Here is a 24,060-nt window from a genome sequence, read left to right on the forward strand (position 1 = left end):
AAAACTTACTTTCATCTGAAAAGAGGACTTTGGACCACTGAGCAACAGTCTGGTTCTTTTTCTCCACAGTCCAGGTAGGATGCTTCTGACATTGTCTCTGGTTCAGGAGTGGCTTGACACGAGGAATGCGACATTTGTAGGCCATGTCTAGGATTCGTCTTAAGCTCCCCCAAATTCTTGAATGGATTTTGCCTGAGAATCCTCTCAAGGCTGCGGTTATCCCTTTTGCTGGTGCACCTTCTCCTACCACACTTTTTCCTTCCACTCAACTTTCTATGAATATGCTTGGATACAGCACAACCAGCTTCTTTAGCAATGACCTTTTGTGGCTTACCCTCCTTGTGGAGGGTGTCAATGACTGTCTTCTGGACAACTGTCAAGTCAGCAGTCGTCCCCATGATTGTGTAGCCTACTGACCCAGACTGAGAGACCATTTAAAAGCTCAGGAAACCTTTGCAGGTGTTTTGAGGTAATTAGCTGATTAGGGTGTGATGCCACGACTGTCCAATAATTAACTTTTCACAATATTCTAATTCTCTGAGACAGAATTTTGGGTTTTCCTTATCTGTACGCCATAATCATCACAATTTCAAGAAATAAAGGCTTGAAATATTTCACTCTATGTGTAATGAATCTATATAATATATGGGTTTCACTTTCTGAACTGAGTGACAAAAAATATTGACCGTTTTCCTTATATTCTAAATTTTGAGATGTACCTGTACACATCTATGTGTATCCACTCATGAACATTTCAATCAAATGGTCTGTAAATGAAGACTGGTCAGAAAAAAAAATCTAACCTGCTTTAAAACCCATCTACACAACATCAGCTGTCCAACCACCCAACAGCAACACTGCTTTAACAAAGAGTTATATATATTTCCACAATTCATTTACACCGTTTTAATATACATTTACACCATTGTCCAGGCTCCTCCCTCCTGTGTGCAATGCATTGTGGGCAATATTACCCGTTAGAGTGTGCATTGTTCTGCACTTTGAATTTCTACTGGAAGTAGTAGACCATCCAGGAATTTTTGGAATACTCTTTTCAGTATACTGCGATTTGGGGCATACTAATTCTATTTTTAATACTATTTAGGACACATAGTATGAGAATTTGGACACAGCGTACGTTTTTGTGTGTTAACTAACATCATTACCAATGTGTTGGTGGTGTATAATATACAAAGCATATCTTCGTCCATTTTGTCAGAAATTGATCAGTTGAGCAATTGAGTTCAAAAACTTATGGAAAACCACTGAACTTTACAACACATGACGCTACAAGAGTGAAAAAAATCATCCTATGATTAATGTAACTACTTTCTACTCAATGACCCTGACAGAAATGTAGTGGAGTAAAAAGTAGAGTATTTATCTTTCAAATGTAGTGAAGTTAAAGTAAAAAGTATCCAGAAAAAATAATACTCAAGTAAAGTACAGATACTCAAAAAGTGTACTTAAGTACAGTACTCAAGTAAATGTACTTCTTTACTGTCCACCTCTGCTTACGAGGAAAGACTGAGAATCAAAGCAGGGGCCAGAAGAACAGAGGAAAGAGATAAAAGAGAGCACACATAGATATAAACTTTAATAAGAGACATCTGTGCTTTCCTTATTTAAAAAAAACAACAGCCGTCACTGATGTAGTGAAGCATGTACACACACACACACACACACACACTCACACACACACTCACACACACACTCACACACACACACACACACACACACACACACACACACACACTCCTCTGGACTAAAAGACTACAATTTTGGAAGTCGTGTCTCTAACGGTGTTTAAACTGAAACAGAGGTCATTGTAATATCAACACAAGACTCAGAGTAATATCAGGGCTGTGAATCACATGCACAGAGCAGTGAGTGCACTTCAGTTTGAACACTGAAACACGAGCGTTTCGTTTTTTCCTGCTCACCAGGGTTTTACACTTTTCTGTGACTTTGGTGGTGGAGATAAGAGAAGTGGCTCCTTTCCTGTGAACACCCTCAACCTCATTTCATCTGGCAACACAGAACATTTTAACATCTGACTCCATAAAGACATCTTTACTCCATACTCAACATTTTTAGTATGCATACTTAAAATTGTATGTACTTTTACATAAGCACATATAAAAGTAAACTTTTCTGTTGAGTAAATTTCTATTACTGCTCTTGTGTCGTCCATAGGCTCAGTTTCAGAAGCTCTGCCCACAGCTCACAGAGCGTATTGTGCACTTTGTGTGCTTTTGTACTTCACCTCTCCATATACAAACATCTTAAAGCACAAATAATGCAATCTGTATCATACACACACACACACACACACACAATAATGCAGTGCTTTGAAATTTTGTAAGCAAGCATGCTTTTTTCCGACACCTATTTAATATTTCACACATTTATTCTTATGTATGCATGTTTATTTTGCATATAAACACGATGATTATTGTACACTTTGTTTACAATACTTTGTTTACAATGTTAATGCTGGTTCTGATAGAAAGGAGTCAGAATACACAGTGCAGGACAGGTCAGGGCTGTTCTGGCAGCAAAAGGGGGACCAACACAATATTAGGCAGGTGGTAAAATCCTTACGCTTGTCCATTTTTCCTGCTTCTAACATCAACTTTGAGGACAAAATGTTGACTTGCTGCCTAATATATCCCACCCACTAACAGGTGCCATGATGAGGAGATACTCAGTCTTATTCACCTGTCACTGCTCATAATGTTATACCTGATCAGTGTATGTATGCATACCTAAAAAGATAATTATCCAAAAAAAGTATGTCTACTTAAAATATAAGATTGCAGAAGTACTAAAAATAAAAGAGGATGAATTTATGCAAGTAGTGCACAAAAAGTAATAAATAAAGGCACAAAGAGAGCACTTGTATTCAACATTTTAATCATCTTTAACAAAGAGCTTACACAATTGCATAGTTAGGTGATGCTTTAAAAATGGACTTTAACTGATCAATCACATTCCCATCAATGATTCTAAAAGGCCACAACTAAACAAAAAAAATCCTCTTTTTAAAAATAGTGTAACTCAGTGGCATGCGCACCAGTTTTAATACACCATGGTAAGAATTTCAGGGGAAACATCATGACACAGGAAGTACTTTAGACATTACAAACTGTCAAACTAATCCACATTCAGAAATCAAACATGAGGAGAGTAAACTGACAGTGATTTTAGTCAGCATTGATACTTTGGCCATGACATTTGGTCATTTTTGGTGAATATATGAGTAGACTGATGTCACATCTGTAAACATGCACCTGAGTCTGCTCCTGTCACATACTAGTAACTACAAAATACACAAATTTCTTGACCAAAAGTACTAAAATTAGTCCTCTATCGATCTCTAGTAGAGTGGAGAAAGAGTGGATTTATGAGCTGTCAGAAATATCTGCAGGTGGATTAATCATGTAGAGAAGCACTAATTAAAACAATGATAATCAGTAAATATGTATTATAACTTGTAATTCTGTGCTTTGTTTACACACATAAAATCAGTCTATATTAATGACACATAAAGAGCAAACTAAGAAATCAATTGTTCCATAATAAAAAGCATTGAGTCCCTCTGATGATTTGGATATAATTTGGTCAAGTAAAGTAGTGGAATGACTAAAGCTCAGGGGATGAGGCAGTGGAGTAGGTTAAAGCTTCGATGTTAATGAATGAACAAGCAGCTCCTTGGTTAGAACAAACACTTATTAGTAATTAGACAGAAAAGTAACTTTGGTTTTATGCATCAGAACTACTCTAAATCCACACGTTGTCACTTCATGGGAACTGACGGATGAACTACTGATTCTACTGATAAAACTTGATTGATTGGGCCTGTGTCTTAGAGCGATATACCACAGAGAGTCTATCTACATGTATAAAATGGCAGAGTGTAATTTCAGGGCATCGGGAGCTATCAAGCTAAAGCTACTTGGACCTTACCCCTGTGAGGGATGTGTGTGCATGGGTTTGCTGCATGGGGCTCAGCTGGAAAGCTCTATGCCATGTAAGACTCTTGTTTGTGACGCAGATTTTGCACTTTATAAATTGTTCAGCTCCATTAGAGTCTGGTCCAGCACTTGGTGCATGCCTAAGTTCTCCTCTTTAGCCTGGGCTAGTTTCTCTGTTGGCAGAGGGAAACAAAAAGGACAAAGTGAGGAAACAAGACTCTTAGAAAGTGAAGCTACTTTAACAACACAGCACAAAAAGCAAGTGCTACACCACACATACCAATAAGTCCAATTCCTCCACTGATTAAAAAAAGCAACACTCATTACGTTTACATTAGTCATTAATACAGTAGACAGTTGAAGTACGTGACTGTGTTTGATTTGGCATACACAATCATGAGCAAGAAGCAGATTCCTGACTTTTGGTTGGTCCCTAAATGAGGTGAGACTGAGGCCTCTCTCAGCACAGAGACTGGGTAGTGTGTTTGTGTGAGTGAAATGTCAGGTGAGGTTTAGGTTTCACGCAGCACAAAGGAGCAGTCTCAGAGGACAGCGGCTGTTTCGGCTCAGCGCCTCCAGCACACCGGGGAGATTAGACAAAAATGTCCAGGCACAATTAATAGCACAAGGTGAAAATGTTTCAGTAATGTTCCTTCTGATCAAAATATAATCTCACATATGTGTGATGGCCGTCAGATAATACTGAACACAAATTCTGACTAATGAGGTTTAGCTGTCTATCTAAGGATAACAAATGCAAAGGTAGATGCAGGTCATTTGCCTGGAAATGTTTAAAATCTTCCTTGTTAAGTATGACTTCCTCTGTGACTGTCAGCTATGTGTTACAGCAAACAGACATACGTCTAATCAGGTTTGTAATCAGACATCAGCTGTCAAAATGTCTGTGATGCTCCTGTGCAGAGACCTAACTACAGTGGAACATTACAGCTACAGTAATTAAAAGGTGTTGTAGATTAATCTTAACGATATAACTCAGTGGTCAGTGGAATATGAGCTCATGAACATTGGGTTACATTCTTAGCAGTAACTGACAACATTCTAAAAAGTATAAAAAATTACAGCCCGAAAATAAGAACATGTCTTTGTATATAAGCATTGGTCCAGTTCACATAAGCATTAGTAATCTCATAAAGGGAAGGATGGAAGCATATAAACTAATTTCCCATGCTCCAGTTACTCACACTAATAAACAGCAGACTAGATTTCAAAGTCATAGAGAAAAAGAATGGACAAATATTTCCTTTGAGGTTTTAAAAAATTCCATTTATGTTCGTCACTGTGGCCTCGAAAGAGATGAAGCTCCTTTGATTTAAAATTATAATAAAATAATAAAACCATGTACTGCTGGGAATCATTTTCGTTATGATTCTGAGATCGGGTGCTGAGCAAACGACGACAGCACTAAAGGCCAGGGAAATGGACCACAGAACCACTGGAGTAAATACTGAGATATAATTTGATTGGTGATCCAGTCTCGGCACAGCACTTACTCTGACGTGATGTTCACAGGTTTATATTAATGATCTATTTCTATAATAACAACTCATCTACAGGAACGTTCCACATAATATAAGCCTAATAATAATAAACAAATTTGCTATAATTCAACAAAAAAAGCATCTGATAAAGCTTTGTTATAGAGATGATCATTTTTGCTTAATAAAAATAAAAATAAAGTCTCTAGTGTCAGCAGTGAGTACTTTTTTGTTCACAAAACAAATGTCCTCAGGACTTTCCACATTCTGGTTTCTCAGTGTGATTTTCTCAACATGACAAGCTGCTTTTTCTGTCCTATAAACTTTAAGAAAGATGCTGTTGCAGGAGCGACTGTTTATCGCTGCTATAATTGAAATGATAATTTGCTTTGTTGATGTTCCATGACATAAAATATAACTACAAAAAGCATGATATTATAGCAGCGCAATTTATTAATAAATCAAATATTATTTTGTTTTACTGGTAATTATGGTCAATTGATGTTTACGAGGAAACATCATGTTGGTTGTGCTGTAATTGGAAAATAACCAACTTCAGACATGATAAAAGGAAGTACATTTTGCCTAGATCACATCACACCACCCTGCTATTGATTATTTAACTACAACAACATGCTCTGCTGTGTTTTATTTATTATTCTTGACTTATTCCATACACAATTCAAGATAAAATGTCTGTCCTCAGAGGTAGCTTTGACTGGAAATAATACTGTCTTTCTGCTTTAATGATGGATGAGGTGAAGCGAGGCTGACAAACTGTGAACAGCATCAAAGTGCAGCTACATGGATGGTGCACATAAGAAATTAGTTTATATGTGTGTAATGTTTCTGGTGCTGTAGATTTGATTTTCATTCATACGGTTTGGTTTCATATTTCCAAGTCAGCAGTACATAATAAAAGAAAACATATGAAGAACATACTCATCTACACGCTCAGCACTATAGAAGATCATTCATAGTTAAATAATGGATCATTATATGGCAGGTACTGATTCAACGCTGACCCACAATCCACCACAAGATATTTACCCCGAGAACGATATGCAAACGTTTCAGTTTATGGCCCAAATAACACAATTCATTAACTATACATGCTGCAGTCTGAAAAATAGAGTTCACATTATTACCTCCCAAAACATGATGGTGAATAATTTTGAACAGGAAGAGAATTTCATCTGGAGAGGCTCAGCTGCTGAGCTCATTAAGAAGTACTCTCAGCTCATTAGTGCGTTTTTTCTCCACAGTTATGCAAGAGATCTGTTTCCACAGCATCACAGACAGCCAGGTACAGAGGAAGAGCCGACAGGACAGAGAGAAAGATAAATGACAGTACAGAAGAGAGGGAGTGAGGGGTTAGTGCAGTCAGAAGCACAAGGCATTGCAAAGAAGGTCTCAGCACTACTGGAGATCAAATCTGGGGAAAAATGTTCTCTTTCAATATATACACTACATCTGTAAAAACAAACAAACAAACACACATATGTATATATATATATATATATACTACCGCTCAAAAGTTTGAGATCACTCAAAAATGTTATTGTTTTCCAAGGAAACACACAGGAAAATATAGCAAAAGAACAGGACATGCTGACATGTCAGAGTTAGAAATAATGATTTTGATGGAAATGATGAATGTTTTCTTCAAACTTTTATCAAAAAAAAAAAAACACCTTTCGCAGCAATTACAGCCTGGGCATTCTAGCGGTCAATTCTTCAAGATAATCTGATGAGATTTCACTCCATGATTCCTGGAGCATCTCCCACAAGTTGGATTGGCTGATGGAGTCTTCCTCTGGAGCTGAAATCAAGCTGAAATATGCAAGTGATCCCAATCTTTTGAGCGGTAGTGTATATATATATATATATGTATACATATACACCAGTAGATATGAACGGTATGGAAACGGCATCATTTCTTAGACCTGTTTTTATTACAACTGTTAACACTTACCTTATCCTACAGCCGCAGCCATTAAAAATCCTATGATGTTTCTTTTCCTTCCTTTAAAGATTACATTTTTAGGAATTAAAGAGAGGCTGCTGCTTTTTAGGATTTTGAATGGAAATCAAAGTAGCATGAAATGTGAAAGTAAAACAATGTTCATTCCACAAAAGGAAGAAAACAACAGAGGAAATGGATCTATAAAAATAATACAAGTCATATAAGTCATAATTCTCCATGTATCGTTGTCCGTTTCTCTCTCTTTCTAACCAACTGCATCCCAAAATTACTAACAGACATTTGGCTTGTCTCTGCTGAACCTAACAAATAAGACATAAAGTCTAAGTTAACAAAGATATAAATCATAATATTCTTGGCAGTGAAACTCTGAATTCCAGCCAAAGCTATAAACAAACTGGCAATGAACATGCAGAATAGCATTAATAGTGTTTGAGTGGAAAAATAAAGAGGGGAAAAAAGAAAATTAAGGGGTTTTTGCTTTTTATTACAGAGGGAGAAAATAAAGCACTACAGAAACACAGAGAACAAATACTGAACAAGTTCCAGCAGAACAATGAAGCAGATGCGTAAACACTGACAAACCGGCAAAGCTCAGGAAGAGAAATATCTTCTAAACAGAAAGGTAATGAAACAGAACACAGTGTTTCTACCTCAAAAAATAGTCGAGAAAAAAAGGTAGGACCCAGACCGGCTCCCTGGGGTATGCAGTTTTATCTGAAAACTGATTTGATGATTGAGACTGAGATCTGCATTAAATAGTGGAATGGAGGGAATTAAAAACAAGCGAGGATGACAGTAAGTAAACCCCAGTCGAGACAGCTGTAGGAAGCGCCAAAGAAAGAAGAACTGAGGAAACAAGGACGATGAAAAAGGCACAGGTGGAGAAAGGGTGAGGCAGTGCATTTAAAGCGTTGTCATGTCGTTGAGAGCCAGATCCAGCTCCTCACTGAGGGCTTTACCCTTCAGCTTCTGAGCGTACACCTCGTCTGCATTTACATACACACACACACACACACACACACAGAGCAAAGGCAGAGTAAAGGAACAGACACAGAAACAGACAAAAACAAATAGTGGGGAAAAAAGAAGAGATGGGTCAGAAAGAGGAAACAGTTCTGGTAGTAAATTTACAAAATGACAAAATGCACTAAACCTGGTGTAACTCAGATCTTAAATCATCAATCTTATCTGCTAGAGAGGCTGCAGGGTTTTTATTCTAAGTAGGAGGCGCATCCAATTTACTCATCTCTGTCTTCAGTCAGATATTCGATTTGTCTCCAAATATGGCCGAAATTAAAGCTGACAGCCGCATGGGAAAATCTGCTGATAAGACTGAAGACCACTGCTTTAAATTATATAAAATCATATTGGACATCATAACTATTGGACAGTAAAGCTTATATGCAGAATAAAACTTCTATTCTGGACTTAAAACTCTGCAATACTCTAAGCTGATTAAACACATTTTTTGAAAAGTTAAAAGTTAACAGCTGCATGCGACCTCAAGCTCTTGTTAATGTTGTGCAGTCGATTCGACTCGTTCACACACAATCCACATAAAACTCATACCGAGTGTCTCGTTTCCATGAACAACCATTTCGACAGATCAAAAACATAAATATTTAAAGCTCGAATGCAAGAAGACTGATGATAATCACAAATAAGCACACTGAGATAAAAAGAAAAATTTATCATGAAGTGTAATCTAACTATGTTAGATTTAATATCAGTAATTTTTTAATGTTAATATTAATGATTTTCAATTCGGCGACACCCTGTTTGTGCAAAGCAATAGCATACCATACTTAATTTCCCATTAAACGGGTTAATTCTAAACCACAACAGACCACAATGTTTGTTCTTATTGGGAGTGGAATAACATTTTTTTTGTGAAAGAAAGACACTAGGCAAATTAGAGAGCCCCAGTTTAAGAAAATTAACAATTTATATTAACTCCCTTGTAAATATATGAAAAAATGAATAATCAGTTGATTATCAAGATCAGTTTTCATCCATCAACTCTTAAGAGCCAATTGAGACACACTATTAATCCTTTTGGCTCTGGTAGGACCACAGAAAACTGTATTGTGTATAAGCTTGACAACCATAGATATATTCTGTTGGTTCTCAAGTGCTTTCTGACTGTCTGGTTAATTCTATAATTAGTTTGTCTCCAGCCCCCACAGGCTGAAAGAGTTTAAAAAACCCATTGTACTGCTTGCACTATTTTTTAAACCTAATTAGGAACTAGGAACCAACTAATACCAACTAGAAAGGGTGAAGTCTAACACATGCTTCTTTTGAAATATGTAAAGATAAAGCCACCAAAATCATGCTCATGCTACAGCATAGGGCAGCTGGATACACTCTGAGGAAAGGTGCTATCTGCCCTCTTCCACATACTCAAACAGATCACATGATTGGCTAATGTTTCTCTGACTGACCGGGGAAAGAGTAACTCACTCCCTGGCCATGCTGTGGCATAGTAGAGATTTGTACTCACATGCAAGTGAATACAAGCATATGATAAAAACACAACTTTGTAAAAATATCACACATGGTAGAGTGCAACATTCCCAACACACACGTAGTTAATAACCAGGAGGTATTAATTAATTAATTAAAGACAATCCTGTTTATTGATAACTTGCTACTGTACCTTCCAAATCATCGATGGTCTTCTCAAGTTTAGCCACAGACCTCTCTGCAAACTCAGCACGGGTCTCAGCCTGGGAACAGAAAGAAAATATTTTCAAGCAACAAAAAAAAAAACCCAACATTTTGCTGGAACTAGAAGTATTTCATATTAATCTAGTATAAAAGCTTTAACAGACTGCTCACCTCTTTCAGCTTTTCAGTGAGCACTTTGATTTCCTCCTCATATTTGTCTTCTTTTGTTGAGTACTAAATATTAAAGAATTGTGGAAACATTAATATAAAGACCAAAAAGCTTAAAGCTTAAAAAATTTAAGATTATGCAGGATTTGTAGCAATACAGAGAAAATGCAGAGACATTAATCCCGAAGAGATTTAGTTACTAATACAGTAGCGTGGCACTAGGGATCAAGGAGGAATTCAGAAAAAATACTTTATTAGCTATCAGTAACTTGAGCAGAGAAGTTAGTCTATTACTACACTACAAACCACTTGGGATAAATAAGATTTTTTTTACAGGTCCTATTGTATTGCAAGGAAGCCTTTGGGTTTTGTACTGTCCCACTTAGTGCTTCAGTAACCGTCTCTATAGTTACCCAAACACCCGTGAGCTTGGGCTCAGCACTGTAATTGGGAGGCTCTGTTGGCTTTTCACAGTAACACAGCCACCAGCTGTTGCTGCTTGGCCTACCTTCTCTGCCTGGGCCTCCAAAGACTTCAAGTTGTTGGTGACATTTTTCAACTCTTCCTCAAGGTCACCAGATTTGCTGTGCCATAGACGGAGAGGTGAAAAGTAGAGGGGGAAAAAAGAGGAGAGAAAAAGGAAAAGAGAAAGAGCATTTTAAGGAGATGGGAAAAAAGCTAAAGTTTAAGCTAAGGAGACCCCAACCTGAACAGGAAGGAGAAGTGTCTCTGATAATACCAGATGACTCTGTGGACACAGCTAAGGATAAAAACTTACCTGTGGGACGTAAAAAAGTGCTTAGCTAACATGCATTAGGAAAAAGACTTCTAGTATTTTTTCATACATATACAGATGTACAAAACAGAATGAAGTCATCTTGCAATTTTACAATGCTGCTATTGTATTGAAGTCTCTTTCCTAAGGCTTTAGTAGGGGCCACCTTTGCCAGGCAGAAGAGATGGTTCACCTACAAGCTGAAAAAAACAGACGCCATTCAAAGCCCAGGGTTGGAGTTACGCAAAGCACCATGAAGGTTAGTGAGTTCCAGCAAGAAAGGAGGAGAGAGAAAGCCAGCATTAATATGAAGGTGATTGAGCAACAGTCACTGCTGTACCTCTTCCTCCCCGCACATCATGGACTTCAAATTCTGATCCATGAGTCTAAGCTCCTCCTCCAGCTGTCTGACTCGACTGGGTTAGTCCAACATGAGCAGGGAATGGGGGGAGAGGAGGGAGCCACAAACATGGTGTATCCCGGGGTGGGATGCATTGGAGCATGCATTTAGGAAACAAAGGGAGAGAGAGGACCAAGATCCTCGCTGTGGTTAGAGAACCTCAGAGCTGTTCTTTCTTTCTCACTCAATGTTTTTCTACATACAGAGTGCAGTGACTGAAAGACCAAAGGCAGCTGGTAAACAAATAAGACAGTCATACTAATATGATCCAACTGACCGATCTCAAACCCCACCTTTTTTCCGTGGCCATCCGGTTACTGCTGAGCAAACTACTGCTTGCTGCTTAGTGTATGCTGCTAGTTTATATGCAGTAATGAGAGCCAGGCTGACAAGTGACAAGTAGAAAAAAAGGCTAAAAAAATATTTAGTACCTCGAAAATAGTTCAAAAGTTTGAAATTTTCTAGTGTATATGGTTCTGAAAACCAGAATGCATCTATTTCAGTTACAAGTGAGGTTCTATCATTTTGTCATTTGTGTAACGTGAGAAAAACATCCTTAAAGATTCCATTCTGACTGCTGAGAAAATTATTATGTTCCATTTTGGCGTAATCATTTTATATTTAAAACGTTTCTTGATTTCCAAAACTGTTAATTATGCCCTGTGGTAATGGGTTTAACTAAATAACTCTTCATTTTCCAGCTTGACCTACACTGTAATTGTAAACATACAACATGGGTGTGGCTCGAGATCAGACAACAGTACCTTGATGCAAATTCTTGGAAATGATCGAGAGTCGTAAACAGATCATTCACAACATGAAACATGACATTTTATGCTGCTCTTTGCTTTGGAAAGTCTTTCAAACACCACAAACATGCAGCATATTGCATGAATTGTCATGCAAAATATAACCATAACAGTGAACATACTACACGTTTAACATGGACAAATATTTAACATTCAAACAATTAATGAAATGTATTTTTAACAGCAAGAACAGATATATAGAACAAATATATTATTGGGTAATATTAAGACAAAAATGTCATAACACACGTAGCAGCTAAACTACATACATGCACTCTGTTGATTGTAAATAATACTCACGCCTCAGCCACCTCAGCACGCTCTTCAGAGCGCTCAAGGTCACCCTCAAGGATGACCAGTTTACGGGCCACCTGCAGGTAAACAACAAACAACCAGTTAACAACACAGTAATACAGTGACAAACATAAGTGCCGCTTCCTGATTAATATGTTGTGAGGTAGAGGGATAGGAGCTGTAGGTAAGCACTATAGGGAGGACAATAAAAGGACAGCTCCATATCTATAATAGTTCTTGACTCTGTAGTCGAACAGCACGACACACGTAATGTAACCATAACCAAACGTTAGGATTCCAGCATTTGAGCAGTCAGCGTGTCAAAATTGCTCTACAAGCAGTAAATCTAAAGGTTTGTATTCCAAAGGTTAATGCGGTGTTGACTCTACAGTGAGTCAAGAGAGATCAAGAGTCATGTCACATGTGAATCTGCTCTTGAAATTGTTAACAAGCATGCACATGGAGGTTGGTGAAGTCTCTATATACTAAGTACTGCTCCTACATGCATTAAATGTAGAGTTGATGGACTTAATACAACAATCCCCTGATCGGTTTTAAATAAAAACCCAGAACTAACCAGTCTTAACACCCTGCTGCATGTTAAACACTCAGTCCTGTAGTGCTATACAGATGGACTGCTTCAAAAGAGGTTTAATTATTTGATGTATACTACAAAGTGTTGAAAAGGTTCTCAGATGCTTCCATCATACTTCAAGCTTCTCTCCACACCAAAGCCCTTTCATTAGCACCAGGGACAGCAAGAAGACACAGGAGTAGTCACAGTAAATAGTACCACTTGTGCCAACAGGTTGAACTGATCAGAATGTACTAAAAAATCCTGGCGAGAAGTCCATCGATTCCACACTTCGGGAAAAAGCTAATAGCTAAATTACATGGCCTTGAGAAGCCAAAATGGAAATGTAGGTTCTCTGTTGGACTACATGTAGTGCAGCCTATTTAACATTCTAAACGTTCTTCCACTGTTTACCCAAAAATAAGATTTAGTCTAAACAAGAGCCAGTGGAACTCACACAAGTCATGAGAGTACATCAAGTGCAGCATCACTTCAATGCACAGTAAAGATGCTGCTCAATACCGCTGTCCATTTAGTTAACCAATTTAATTGGCTACAACAGAATTCCTTATAAAACACTGATGAATAGTATGTGCTTTTCCTATCATTAAATTTAAATCAACTTAAATCACAGAAAATACGATGAAACAAAAAACATCTCTCTATATAGCTATAACCATTCTTCTTCTTCAGCTTTTCTTTATGAGCTTCCTTCTTTTGTTCGTTCTTTCTGTCCTTTTAATCTGTGCTTGTCTGTGGATAAAGTCCAACTGATTCCTGTTGGTACCAATCATGTGCAATCATTTGCACTGGACTGACTAATGGAAAAAACACAGCTCAGCTCCTGGGACAAAAAGGACCCTGTTCAGTGCACTGGAAAAAGACCATTAGATCTTCCACACGTAAGTGCAGAGGTTTCACAACAGTACGGAAAGAAATGAGGGTAATTAAATATACACAAGACCTTATATAAAAAACATACAAAAGTATTTATGTTTCTATATTTAAACATGTATATAATGTATAACTGAAAATGACCTCTCAGGAATAAAGTTACTCACCTCTTCATATTTGCGGTCAGCCTCCTCTGCAATGTGTTTGGCCTCCTTCAGCTGCATCTCCTGAAGCTCCATTTTCTCCTCATCTTTTGTTGCTCTGTTCTCAATGACCTTCATTCCTCTGTGAACCAAAGAAGTAGAAAAAACAGTTCACTTTTCAGGAATGTTTCAGTTAGTCCACCACTTTCCAACCCAGTTCTCAATAACTCTATCTAACTCATGCTGCCTTTCATTACAGCTGAACCATACAGTTATTACCTGAGGTCTGTGACTATCGAAGACTTCCAAATTCAAAACATCCATGTAAACTAGCCAAACACTCACAGCCTTGTCTATCTTTTTACAAGCTCAGAGCTGAGGGTCTTACATTTCCTAAAATGCAAATAAATCACCTCTCGCTCTCATCTGCAGCTTTTTCTGCCTCCTCGAGTTTCTGCAGTGCGGTGGCCAGTCTCTCCTGGGCCCTGTCCAACTCCTCCTCAACCAGCTGGATACGTCTGTTCAGGGAGGCCACCTCAGCCTCTGCCTATAAGAACAACACCACAAAGATCAAAAACACAGCAGAACACAAACAAGTCTAGATTTTCTATTACACACAGAATAATGTGGTAGTATGAAGCGTATATGTTCTGTCTGTCTCCAGTAGACTTTGCACTGCCTGTGTAGCTGGACACGCCATTATAAATCAAAGCATGCAGCTGTTTTCTTAAAACGTCTACCCTCTGGACACAGTAACCCTTGGGATATTATTAAAGCAATCAATATATCATTACTTAGACGTATACCATGGGAACCAGAAGTCCTGGGGTTGTGCATGTATAGACTTCCTCTCATGGGACATTAAGCATGATTTTCTTCTGAATGCTTTTCAGATAAGAATCACGATGTAAAGTTCATTTACCCAGCTAGCTACTCATCACGCTGCTAACTATATAAAGTATATTTACAGTTTGGTTGCAAAAAATGAGACATGGTGACCTAAAGCAGGCTACGTGAGCATGAAGGAAAACTCTACAAACTGTGATGTCATGTTCGAACACTTGATCTGCTAGAAAAGAAAGAAAAAATGTCACTTTTGGCCTCACTAACGGAGATATAAGTGAAAATCTTTGTGAAAAATGACTGAAGAAAAATGACATCATATAAAAGATGTCATTCTTAAAAAATGAACATTTATTCAGCTTTGGGGTGGTAATAGTAACGCTACTTTGTGTTGGGAATAAACAATCCCACTGTTAAACATTTTCCTATAAAAGTACACACCAAGTTTATGTTTCTAATTTACTTAAGCTATAAAACATTTTATTGTTAATAAATGTTATTATTATCAAGTTATTAACTTGAATAAAAGCCATAGCTCTGTTCCTTATTTCGTATCATGGTGAGCGAGAGTCAGTTTTATGTTAAGGCCCATGTCTCAATTGCATAGAAACCAAATATAAAGTCAATCTCCTGCAATGCAACCTTGAAAGCCACATAAAAAAGAAATTCTTTCTTCTCCCATGACTGTATATAGTAAAGCATTGTTCGCTCTTTAAATGCAAGGCCTATTGTATATCTCAGCCTCTATTGTTCATCTGCCAGCGTGCTCTATTAATGTCTCCAAATACAAAATAATATCTAGAATGTTACAGAATTTTGTTTTTGATTAGATATGGAATTTATTTCCACATTCAGTCCATCTATTAACAATGAATTAGCCAAACAATTTAGGCTAGGAAAAAAAGATATACCACATACTAGTGTACAAACCAAGGTCCAAAGCACCCTTCTTATGCGAAGATTATGTTGATATGTATTGCTACACTTCTAGGTTAAAGGTGTATACACCAGAGTAAACCCTGCTCCAAGTGTGGAGAGATGAAGCTACAGGTCCATGAGGAGATGCTGATGACTGAGATGATTAGACTCTGGATTTCACATTCCACCATTCCACGTTTCCCACTGAGCCAAAGGAAGCACAAAAGAGCTAGTGTTCTTCTCTCACTCCCCAGCAGACGACCGCTATAATCAGACCCCCGCTCTGTCAAATCCTCACAGTCTCAACCAGTTCCAGTGTACTTCAGCAGGGCAGCTGTGGAATGCCGCAAATGGCATCCCAAATATGGCTAAAACGAATAATTCACAATCAACGCAACTCTATTTGTTAATTTAACTGCTGAAGGCCAAATGATTTCAAAAACCAACAATTCCAGGAGCTCTTAAGGATCCGAAGTAAGAGCAGTTTTGTTGGTGGAGTGCCTTCACATTCAACATAACTTATCTGGGATCTGGGGAAATGTTTTATGCTCCCATTCTTCTTTCATCCTCTTTAATGCATTATTAATAGCTTTTTTTCTTTCAAAAATGATTTTGAACACATTTATTCAGGCTTCAGTTCACGGCTCTGGGTCTCGTATGTGTGAAATCTCTCTACAGTAAAGTCAAGCACTAAGGTATCTGATATACGAGAAGCATGGACATTCCCAAGGTCTTTTTTGCTCACATGCAACGAAGAGCACAGGAAATGATTAACCTTGTGCTCTCTGGGATCGAGGCCAGGTTGAGTCAAGCCAATGGAGATGAAGACTGGGAGGAGACACAGGAAGTGGGAGCAGGTTGGCTAAAAAGTCTTGCTGGTTGAAACCACTAAAGTCTCTACTGCAGCTATCGAGTTAGGCTGTGGAAGAAAGGCATAACTTGGATGCATTTGTCTCAGTTGAAAGTGCCAGAATCAGCTAACCCCAACAGTCCTTATCGACATGGACAATAGATGTTGGTGGAGTGGCACTCATGCTCAAGCTTACACCTTTAAAAAATATATAATTCACAACAAAAAGTGTATGAAGTGTAGCTTTAAAGTTTTACTTAACAATTATCCAAGTATTTTTATATTAATTATGAGGATAGTATACCTATATTTTCCTATCTATGTAATAATTACAGTAAAATAATAAGAGTACCAGTCTAGTGACAAGGAAAGACATAGTTTAGTATCCTACTTACTATCCTACCTAGTTTAGTAGCTACTGCCATCTTATTACAAATTAAAGGAATGGCATGAAATTGATTTTACAGTGTAGTAAATAATACAGTAAATATAGGGCCTGTAGATTTATTGAGAGTTCATTATTATAATTTTAAGTTAACCAAATTGGTCACCAGCAACTTACTGAAACAAACACATTTTTTTTAAAGAATATCTCTAGTTTCCAATCCACCTTTGCATAAATATGCATTTTATTATTTTCCAGAGTGTCCGTTTGGGTGAGTTTATGAATGAGTCTCGTGTTGCTGAAGGCCATGACCAGCCTGAGGAAGAGTCTCTATAGTAACACTGTAACTGAATCTGCTCTCCAAAGGCCTAACCAAGTCGAGACACTACAAAATGACCACAAACGGGCAACAGGTTTTTGAGAGTTAGACAAACAAAACTCCTCCGTCTCAAATGTCTGTGTTCTAGCTCTGTTTCAGGGACTAGGTCTTACCCTCTCCCTGGCATGTCTCTCTGAGTCCACCTCTCTCTGGAGAGCCTCGGCTCGGTCCTCTGCATCGTCCGCCTGCTGCTGCAGAGTCTGGATTTTTCTTTTCACAGCTTCGATGGACGACATTCCGGTCATTCAAGTCCGACACTAACCACAAGGTTGTTTTTGTGTTTGTTTGTCTTTCGTTTTCGGCACTAAATCCACAGTCCAGACACCGTGGACTGCACAGAGAGAGAGAGAGATATCCTTGGGCCACCTCCGGACCCTGAACCCGCTAAACCCCGTGCAGTTCCTTCTTCATGAGAGAGTCCTGAAAGCACGGTGCCTCTGTTCCAGAGTTCTGGAGGAAGAGCAGCGGGGTGTTCTAACACAAAACTGCTTTTGTAGAAAAGTTACACACTCCGCTGCGTCACCGAGACTCCGCCCCCTCTCTTATCTGACGTGACGCCATCTGGGCGCTCGCGCATTAAACTATCTTCCCCCCCAAAATATAACGGTTCATGTTACAGGTTAAAGGGGCTAATGCTAACTAATACATTTTGGTTACTTTAAGCTGAACTACATGCACGTGCACTCTATATGCAAAAATATTAATAAACTTACTGACCTTTCCTACTGGAGATCTACCGACTGTTTTTACTGAAAACCTACTGACTATTCCTACTGAAAACGTTCTCGTTTTACTGAAAACCTATTGACCTTTCTTACTGAAAACTGTCTGACTGTCCCTTCTGGAAATCTGTTACTGGTGTTTTTTTTCATTTGCATTTTTTGTCTCATTAACTTCGAGCGAGAGAAAACTGGACAGTGATGGAAAACTATCAGATTTATGGTGGTGTCAGTAACTCTTTTTGAATCATACCTGGTCATTGATCATTTTCCTCTAACAGCCCACACCAAGTGTTTTATTCCTTATTCAGGTAACCAGTGACCTAATTAATAGAAGTGTTTCATGCGGTCACACAGTACAGGAGCAGTTGTATGAACTACACTGTCTGGAGTCATTCAGTCCATTCAGTTCATGATGACTGCACTTAGACAGTTCACAGTGATTTATTCAGCAGGACTATAAACTGGTTCACACTTGCTCCGTCATACTGGTGTCTGGAAAGGAACACTAGTTATGAAGTGATGAGCAAGCGCTGGAGAGCATTACTTCAGTGCCCTATAAACAAATGACTGCATTCTTTTAATTCTTTACCTTCTTTGGTCATATAATAACAATACAAAGGCTCAGGGTGGACATCAATCATTCTCGTCTACGCAGTAAAACATTGTATTACCATAAAATACTAGTTTTTCCTTCCTCTGTTTATCACTATTACACATGGAGGTGACGACGAGCTTCATCCTGCTATTCGAGTTGTAATAAGACTGTGTATTTTTGTAATTTTCTGTACTGGAACGTATCATTGCTTTGCAAAATTATGCCCCAGGAAAATATTTGGACATTTTTTTGTGTAAAGTCTTAAATTTTCTTCTCCATCCAAGCATGGACTTACTGTATAGCACAGTATTGATAAGTAATAGCTCGTTTAGCAATTAATGTGTTTTTCGGGTGTTCAAGATTCGGGTGTTGCATGATTTATTTTTTCATGAGCTAAACTGCCATGTTTGGACAGTTTAATGAGAGATATTACTTTATGACACTAGTACTCATTTATATATAAATTTCCGCTGTAATATTTAAGAATTGTTTAAAGGCATCACCAGTTGAAGGGTGAAAAAGGGGGATGGTTATTTAAAAGGGCTGGTAAATATATTGCTTGATAAACATATGATATGACAAGCATCTGTCAGTTTAACAGCAGGAAACTGTTTGCTGAATATTACAAAAGAGGTCAGGCAGAAGCAGTGAGGATTAGAAATTGGGCCAGAAGTATAAAGGAAACGGTGTTATCATGGAACATGGGCAGGAAAGGGTGGTGATGCTGACAGACACTGCTTACATTGTAGTATTAGCTCAAACCTAATCATGAGTCAAATCATGAGCTAATAAAATATATAATGTGTGATGTATGATGTAAGGAGTGATGTATGTCACTATATGCACTAGACCCACAACACTATTGCGTCCTGTGCTTTAGATTAAGAATGATATATTTTAAATAAATGTGTGTATGGCATATCAGTAAGCGATGTTATTTTATTGAAATTTATTAGAAACTTCGGCATACTCTGATAATTACTACAAATACACTAAACAGTGTACAAGACAATGCAAAATAGAGCAAAGAGCACAGATCTGGCCCAGTATCCCCTCTGTTATTATCACAGCTGTCACCGCAAACAACCTTGAGGACACAAGAAGCTGGAGAAAGTTTTGTAGAGATAATCTACAATCTACAGTCATTACTATTGCGCTGGAGATACAAGGCTAATGTAGTTAATGTAAGATAGTCTAGAGATCTAAAAGAGTCCGACTTCTGCTATCTTGTCTGAGTGATTAAAACGCATGGCCGGTGTTGACTGGTGTAATGGAGTGTTTATAGTAAGTGATAGTGTGGAGCTCTTGGCACTTTCTCTAGTTCCTGTCAACAACACGCTTCTAAGTCGTTCACGCCAGGGATTTCTGGCATGGTAAAGAAAGGAAGACCCCAAAAGTAACTGACAGGGATAAGTTGTTGATATTTAGGCAGAGAAAGCAGCGGATATCGTGGTGTTTACATGGTGACGTACATGTAAGACTTCATATTTCCATTTGGAATGAATTATGGTTGAGTTTAAAATAACCAGTTTAAAACAAGGACAACATTTATTTGACTATATTAGATGAAAAGAATGTTTACCAATTTAGGAGTCGATTATTCTGAAGCTTCTTTGTAATTAGTATATAGTCAGACATGTCCTCAGATTTGAAAAATAATAATAATATAAATAAAATTAAGTAAATTAAAACATTATCATTTTGACGAAATAGCGCCACCCCGTGGTAAGATCCCTCAAGGACGTGCAAGCCTTTTATCTCAGCTTACTATCAATTCATTTTTTAAATAAAATGATTGTGATTTATTCCCATGAAAGTGTAAGTGTGTTATTCTGAGGCTCGGCTCCGTGTCACTTACGTCTGTGGCTTTCTTCTCCGCCTGCTCCAGCTTCTCTTGTGCATCCTTCAGTGACTCTGAGTATTTATCCAACTCATCCTCCACACCCTTCAGTTTCTTTTGCAGACCCAGAAGCTCCTCTTCTAGCTGAAACACACACACACACACACACACATTAAAGTGAATAAGGAAACCTGATCAAAGATGTAAAAGAAATGTTCATATTACCTACCTGTCATTTCTGTAAATGTCTTTGCTTATATGACACACACACACACACACAGACAGACACACACATGATGGCATGACATAAACTAATGAATTCTTTTCAGTATCATTAAAATATAGCAAATGAAAGGCTTTGTAAATTGTAGTCTATTTGAAGCTAGAGGCATAAATCAGTGCGGTGCTGTGCCGAAGGGCAGACAGGCTGAAGATAGCATGAGGACAGGATTATAAAGGGAACTGAAGACACAAAGACACAGCCTTCGTGATGAAGGCCTTCATGAGACCTACAGCTGGTGAGGCTCATTTTCCCCTTTCAACATGCCTACATAAAACATCCAGTAGCCGCGCAGCTATGACACAGCAATAGCTACCTATTTGCCATATTGTGTTCTTTGGTCCATAGAGACAGTCTGCTACTGTATATGGCAGCGCAAACCACAGCTCCTGTTATAAAAAAAAATAGACCACAGTTCATGGGCGGCCATGATTAAAGCTTCCTGCTAAGCCATGAGATCGAAGCCCAGGCGTTCCACAATGCGCCAAACCAAAGTCTTTGATGTGTGAGGACCTATGGGCTTCCTGTTATAAAAACACGCAAAAGTCACTGGTTAAGCCTGAAAGAAATAAACATATTCAGTAAAGTAGTCGGTAAAGTAGCACTTGGAATGCTGTTTAAAGTGATACCTGCAGCTGCCCCTGTCCCTACAGTAACAAGAGACACAATAGGCCATAAACCAGAAATAAAAGAACTATAAAAAGCCTGTTATGACTGACAGAGCTGCTGGTGTGAACACAATGTGCTCATGATAGACACACTGGGATTTTTTTGGGCTCCAGTTATGTGAAGCATCGCGTTGGGACGTCATGTGTAGTCAAGGAATCTTTCATCTAAACACTGGGGCTGCTGCTGAACCTTCTGGTTGGATAACTGTTGACCTCATACACAGCCTTGACCCCACCAATGTGCACAAAAAGAAATGGACAAAAGAAAAAAAGACACAAGGATGTCATCAGAAGAAATCGCTTGGTTCAGGACTGTGTTTAGAATGTGGTTTTCTTTGAAGCAACACTAATTAAGAAGAACTCTGTCACATGTAGCGTGGAAAAAGGCTGGCTAGATATTTTTATAGAGGAGAGTCTTCTGATCAAACTCTACTGTCTAAATGAGTGCAATCTACAGGGCACTTAATGGTGATCATTCTGGAAAATTGTATTGTATTACTTACACACACACACACACACATACACACATACACACAAGGACTGGCAAAGGTTCAAGGACACATGCTTCTGTGTACTCCATACAGCTCTTCTTACTTAAAAGGAAAAAAGAGACTCCAAATTCCAAAAAAAACCTCTGTACTTCAGGAGCCGCATAGGGAATGAAACAAACTCCTAAAAACACAGAGTTGTTCATTTCATGATAACATTCCTGACCAGAAAAGCCACATGGCAAAACTCCAGCAACTTCAAGGCCAGTATGATCCTCAATAATGAGTTAACATGTACAGTACGAACACAATATCTATAAAACCTCAGAGAAATGTCCTAATAATGATCAATGGGGGAAAAAATGTCAGACACGAATCCTTCATCATCTTGAGCTAGTAATCTAAAGCCAAGATTCTTTACTGAGACAAGTAAAAAAAACAAACTGCAGTCAAGAACATTCTTGCTACCCAAGAAGCATGGGGCTTGTAAAAGTGTGGAGGAGAAACAGCAGCTTTAGCAGAGTCTGAAAAATGCATAGGATGGTGAGTGAGCAGACAGGAAGGTCCTGAGATATTCTACAAACCTAACGCGACATTTATCCACAAGTTGACCTGAATATAAAGGTCAGACTCCATACATGTCATTCTGGGACTCATTCATACTAAAAATCTAAAGCTGCTTATAATAAACTCTTTCAGTAATTTGAGTAAATAGGAGATGAAGTGTGTCTGGAGATTATGTCTGCTCTTTAGTCAAATAACTGAGCTGTCACTGGAGTCTACTTCACGCCTGGATGCTCACACACAGCATTAGTCTCTCTGGTATTTCTTGGCAGATCTTCTAAAATAAAACAATCCAAAAAGTTGATAATAGCTGTATTCGTCATGAGGTCAGAAACCGTCCGCAGGGTCCAGCCTTGATCTTCACAACGACTTGAGTGAAAACATGTCCTTTTTTAGCCCTATTGATATTCTGTTTAACTGCTGTTGTAAATTTAACTGCAATCCAGTGAAATCTTTCACACACACTTTTATTAGTTTATATTAAACATAACACTAGCAAGTTTTTTATTTATTGTTATTATTATTATTTTATTTATTTATGTATTGATTCATTGTAAAACTGCAGGATCCTCTGCTTAATCTCTCTTTCACACACACACACACACACACACACACTCCAATACCTGTTTGCATTTGTCCTCTGCTCCTTTCTTGTCCACTTCAGCCTGCTCGGCGCGGTCAATGGCATTCTCCTTGTCCAACTTCAGCATCTGCATCTTCTTCTTGATGGCCTCCATGGTGGCTACTTTGGGGCAGTGTCTCCTGCACGCTGATGAGAAAGCTGGGAGCAGACGCAGAGGGCTGATGAGAAGTAGTGAACAGCACCGAGGGCTCCAGGAGAGTGAAGGTCCAGCGGCTGACTGGGATTGGGCGGTGTGGGAGGCAGGAATCCTGTCCAAAACGAGAGCAGCACTTTTTTTGGAAAGCTCGCTGAAGTCTCTCGGTGGAGGAGTGACGTCGCGCGCGCTGGTCAGGGCGTTACGATTTGGACAGAGAGATTTTGTCCATCTTTGGGAGACTCTTTAAAAGCACAAGTGGGGACGAGTTGTGGGGTAAAAGCGCACAGAATACAACAGGAAGAAACACAGGCTGCGTGTTTAATACAGTATGAGTTTAGAAAAGGCGCAGAAAACAGTTCTATACAGTAAACTGACATTTTATTTATAGTTTAAACAAATTTGACATTGTTTTTATTAAAGTTTGATCCTACACTACAGAAGAACTCGTTTTGTTGTTTTTTATGTACGTGCCCTTTATTAGTGACCTACATATGAATATTTCCTCTTCTTCATTTTTAATTAAATCCAAAGATGATGGAAACTCATAAGGACGTGAAGATTA

The 24,060-nt window shown here is 38.4% G+C and overlaps 1 protein-coding gene across 8 annotated transcripts; it reads right to left on the minus strand.

Annotated features, from left to right (window-relative positions):
* Positions 1 to 2,899: 2,899 nt before the first annotated feature.
* On the minus strand, positions 2,900 to 23,633 carry tpm2 (tropomyosin 2 (beta)). Of its 8 annotated transcripts, none has more exons than XM_058411448.1 (9): positions 23,343 to 23,628; positions 20,738 to 20,863; positions 14,601 to 14,734; positions 14,212 to 14,329; positions 12,583 to 12,653; positions 10,807 to 10,882; positions 10,302 to 10,364; positions 10,120 to 10,189; positions 2,900 to 4,150 (listed from the first exon to the last, which is right to left on the minus strand). In XM_058411448.1, exons 1-9 carry the CDS (start codon positions 23,454 to 23,456, stop codon positions 4,068 to 4,070), a joined length of 855 nt encoding a protein of 284 aa, XP_058267431.1. In that variant the 5' UTR covers positions 23,457 to 23,628; the 3' UTR covers positions 2,900 to 4,067. The 8 variants fall into 8 exon arrangements, with proteins under 8 accessions (XP_058267431.1, XP_058267429.1, XP_058267435.1 ...); XM_058411446.1 differs by lacking the exon at positions 10,807 to 10,882 and adding an exon at positions 11,414 to 11,489 and having other exon boundaries at positions 23,343 to 23,623; XM_058411449.1 differs by having other exon boundaries at positions 4,075 to 8,446; positions 23,343 to 23,633.
* Between the last annotated feature and the right edge of the window lie 427 nt (positions 23,634 to 24,060).

The sequence above is a fragment of the Hemibagrus wyckioides genome, linkage group LG16, assembly GCF_019097595.1.
Source record: "Hemibagrus wyckioides isolate EC202008001 linkage group LG16, SWU_Hwy_1.0, whole genome shotgun sequence".
NCBI classification, from domain to species: domain Eukaryota; kingdom Metazoa; phylum Chordata; class Actinopteri; order Siluriformes; family Bagridae; genus Hemibagrus; species Hemibagrus wyckioides.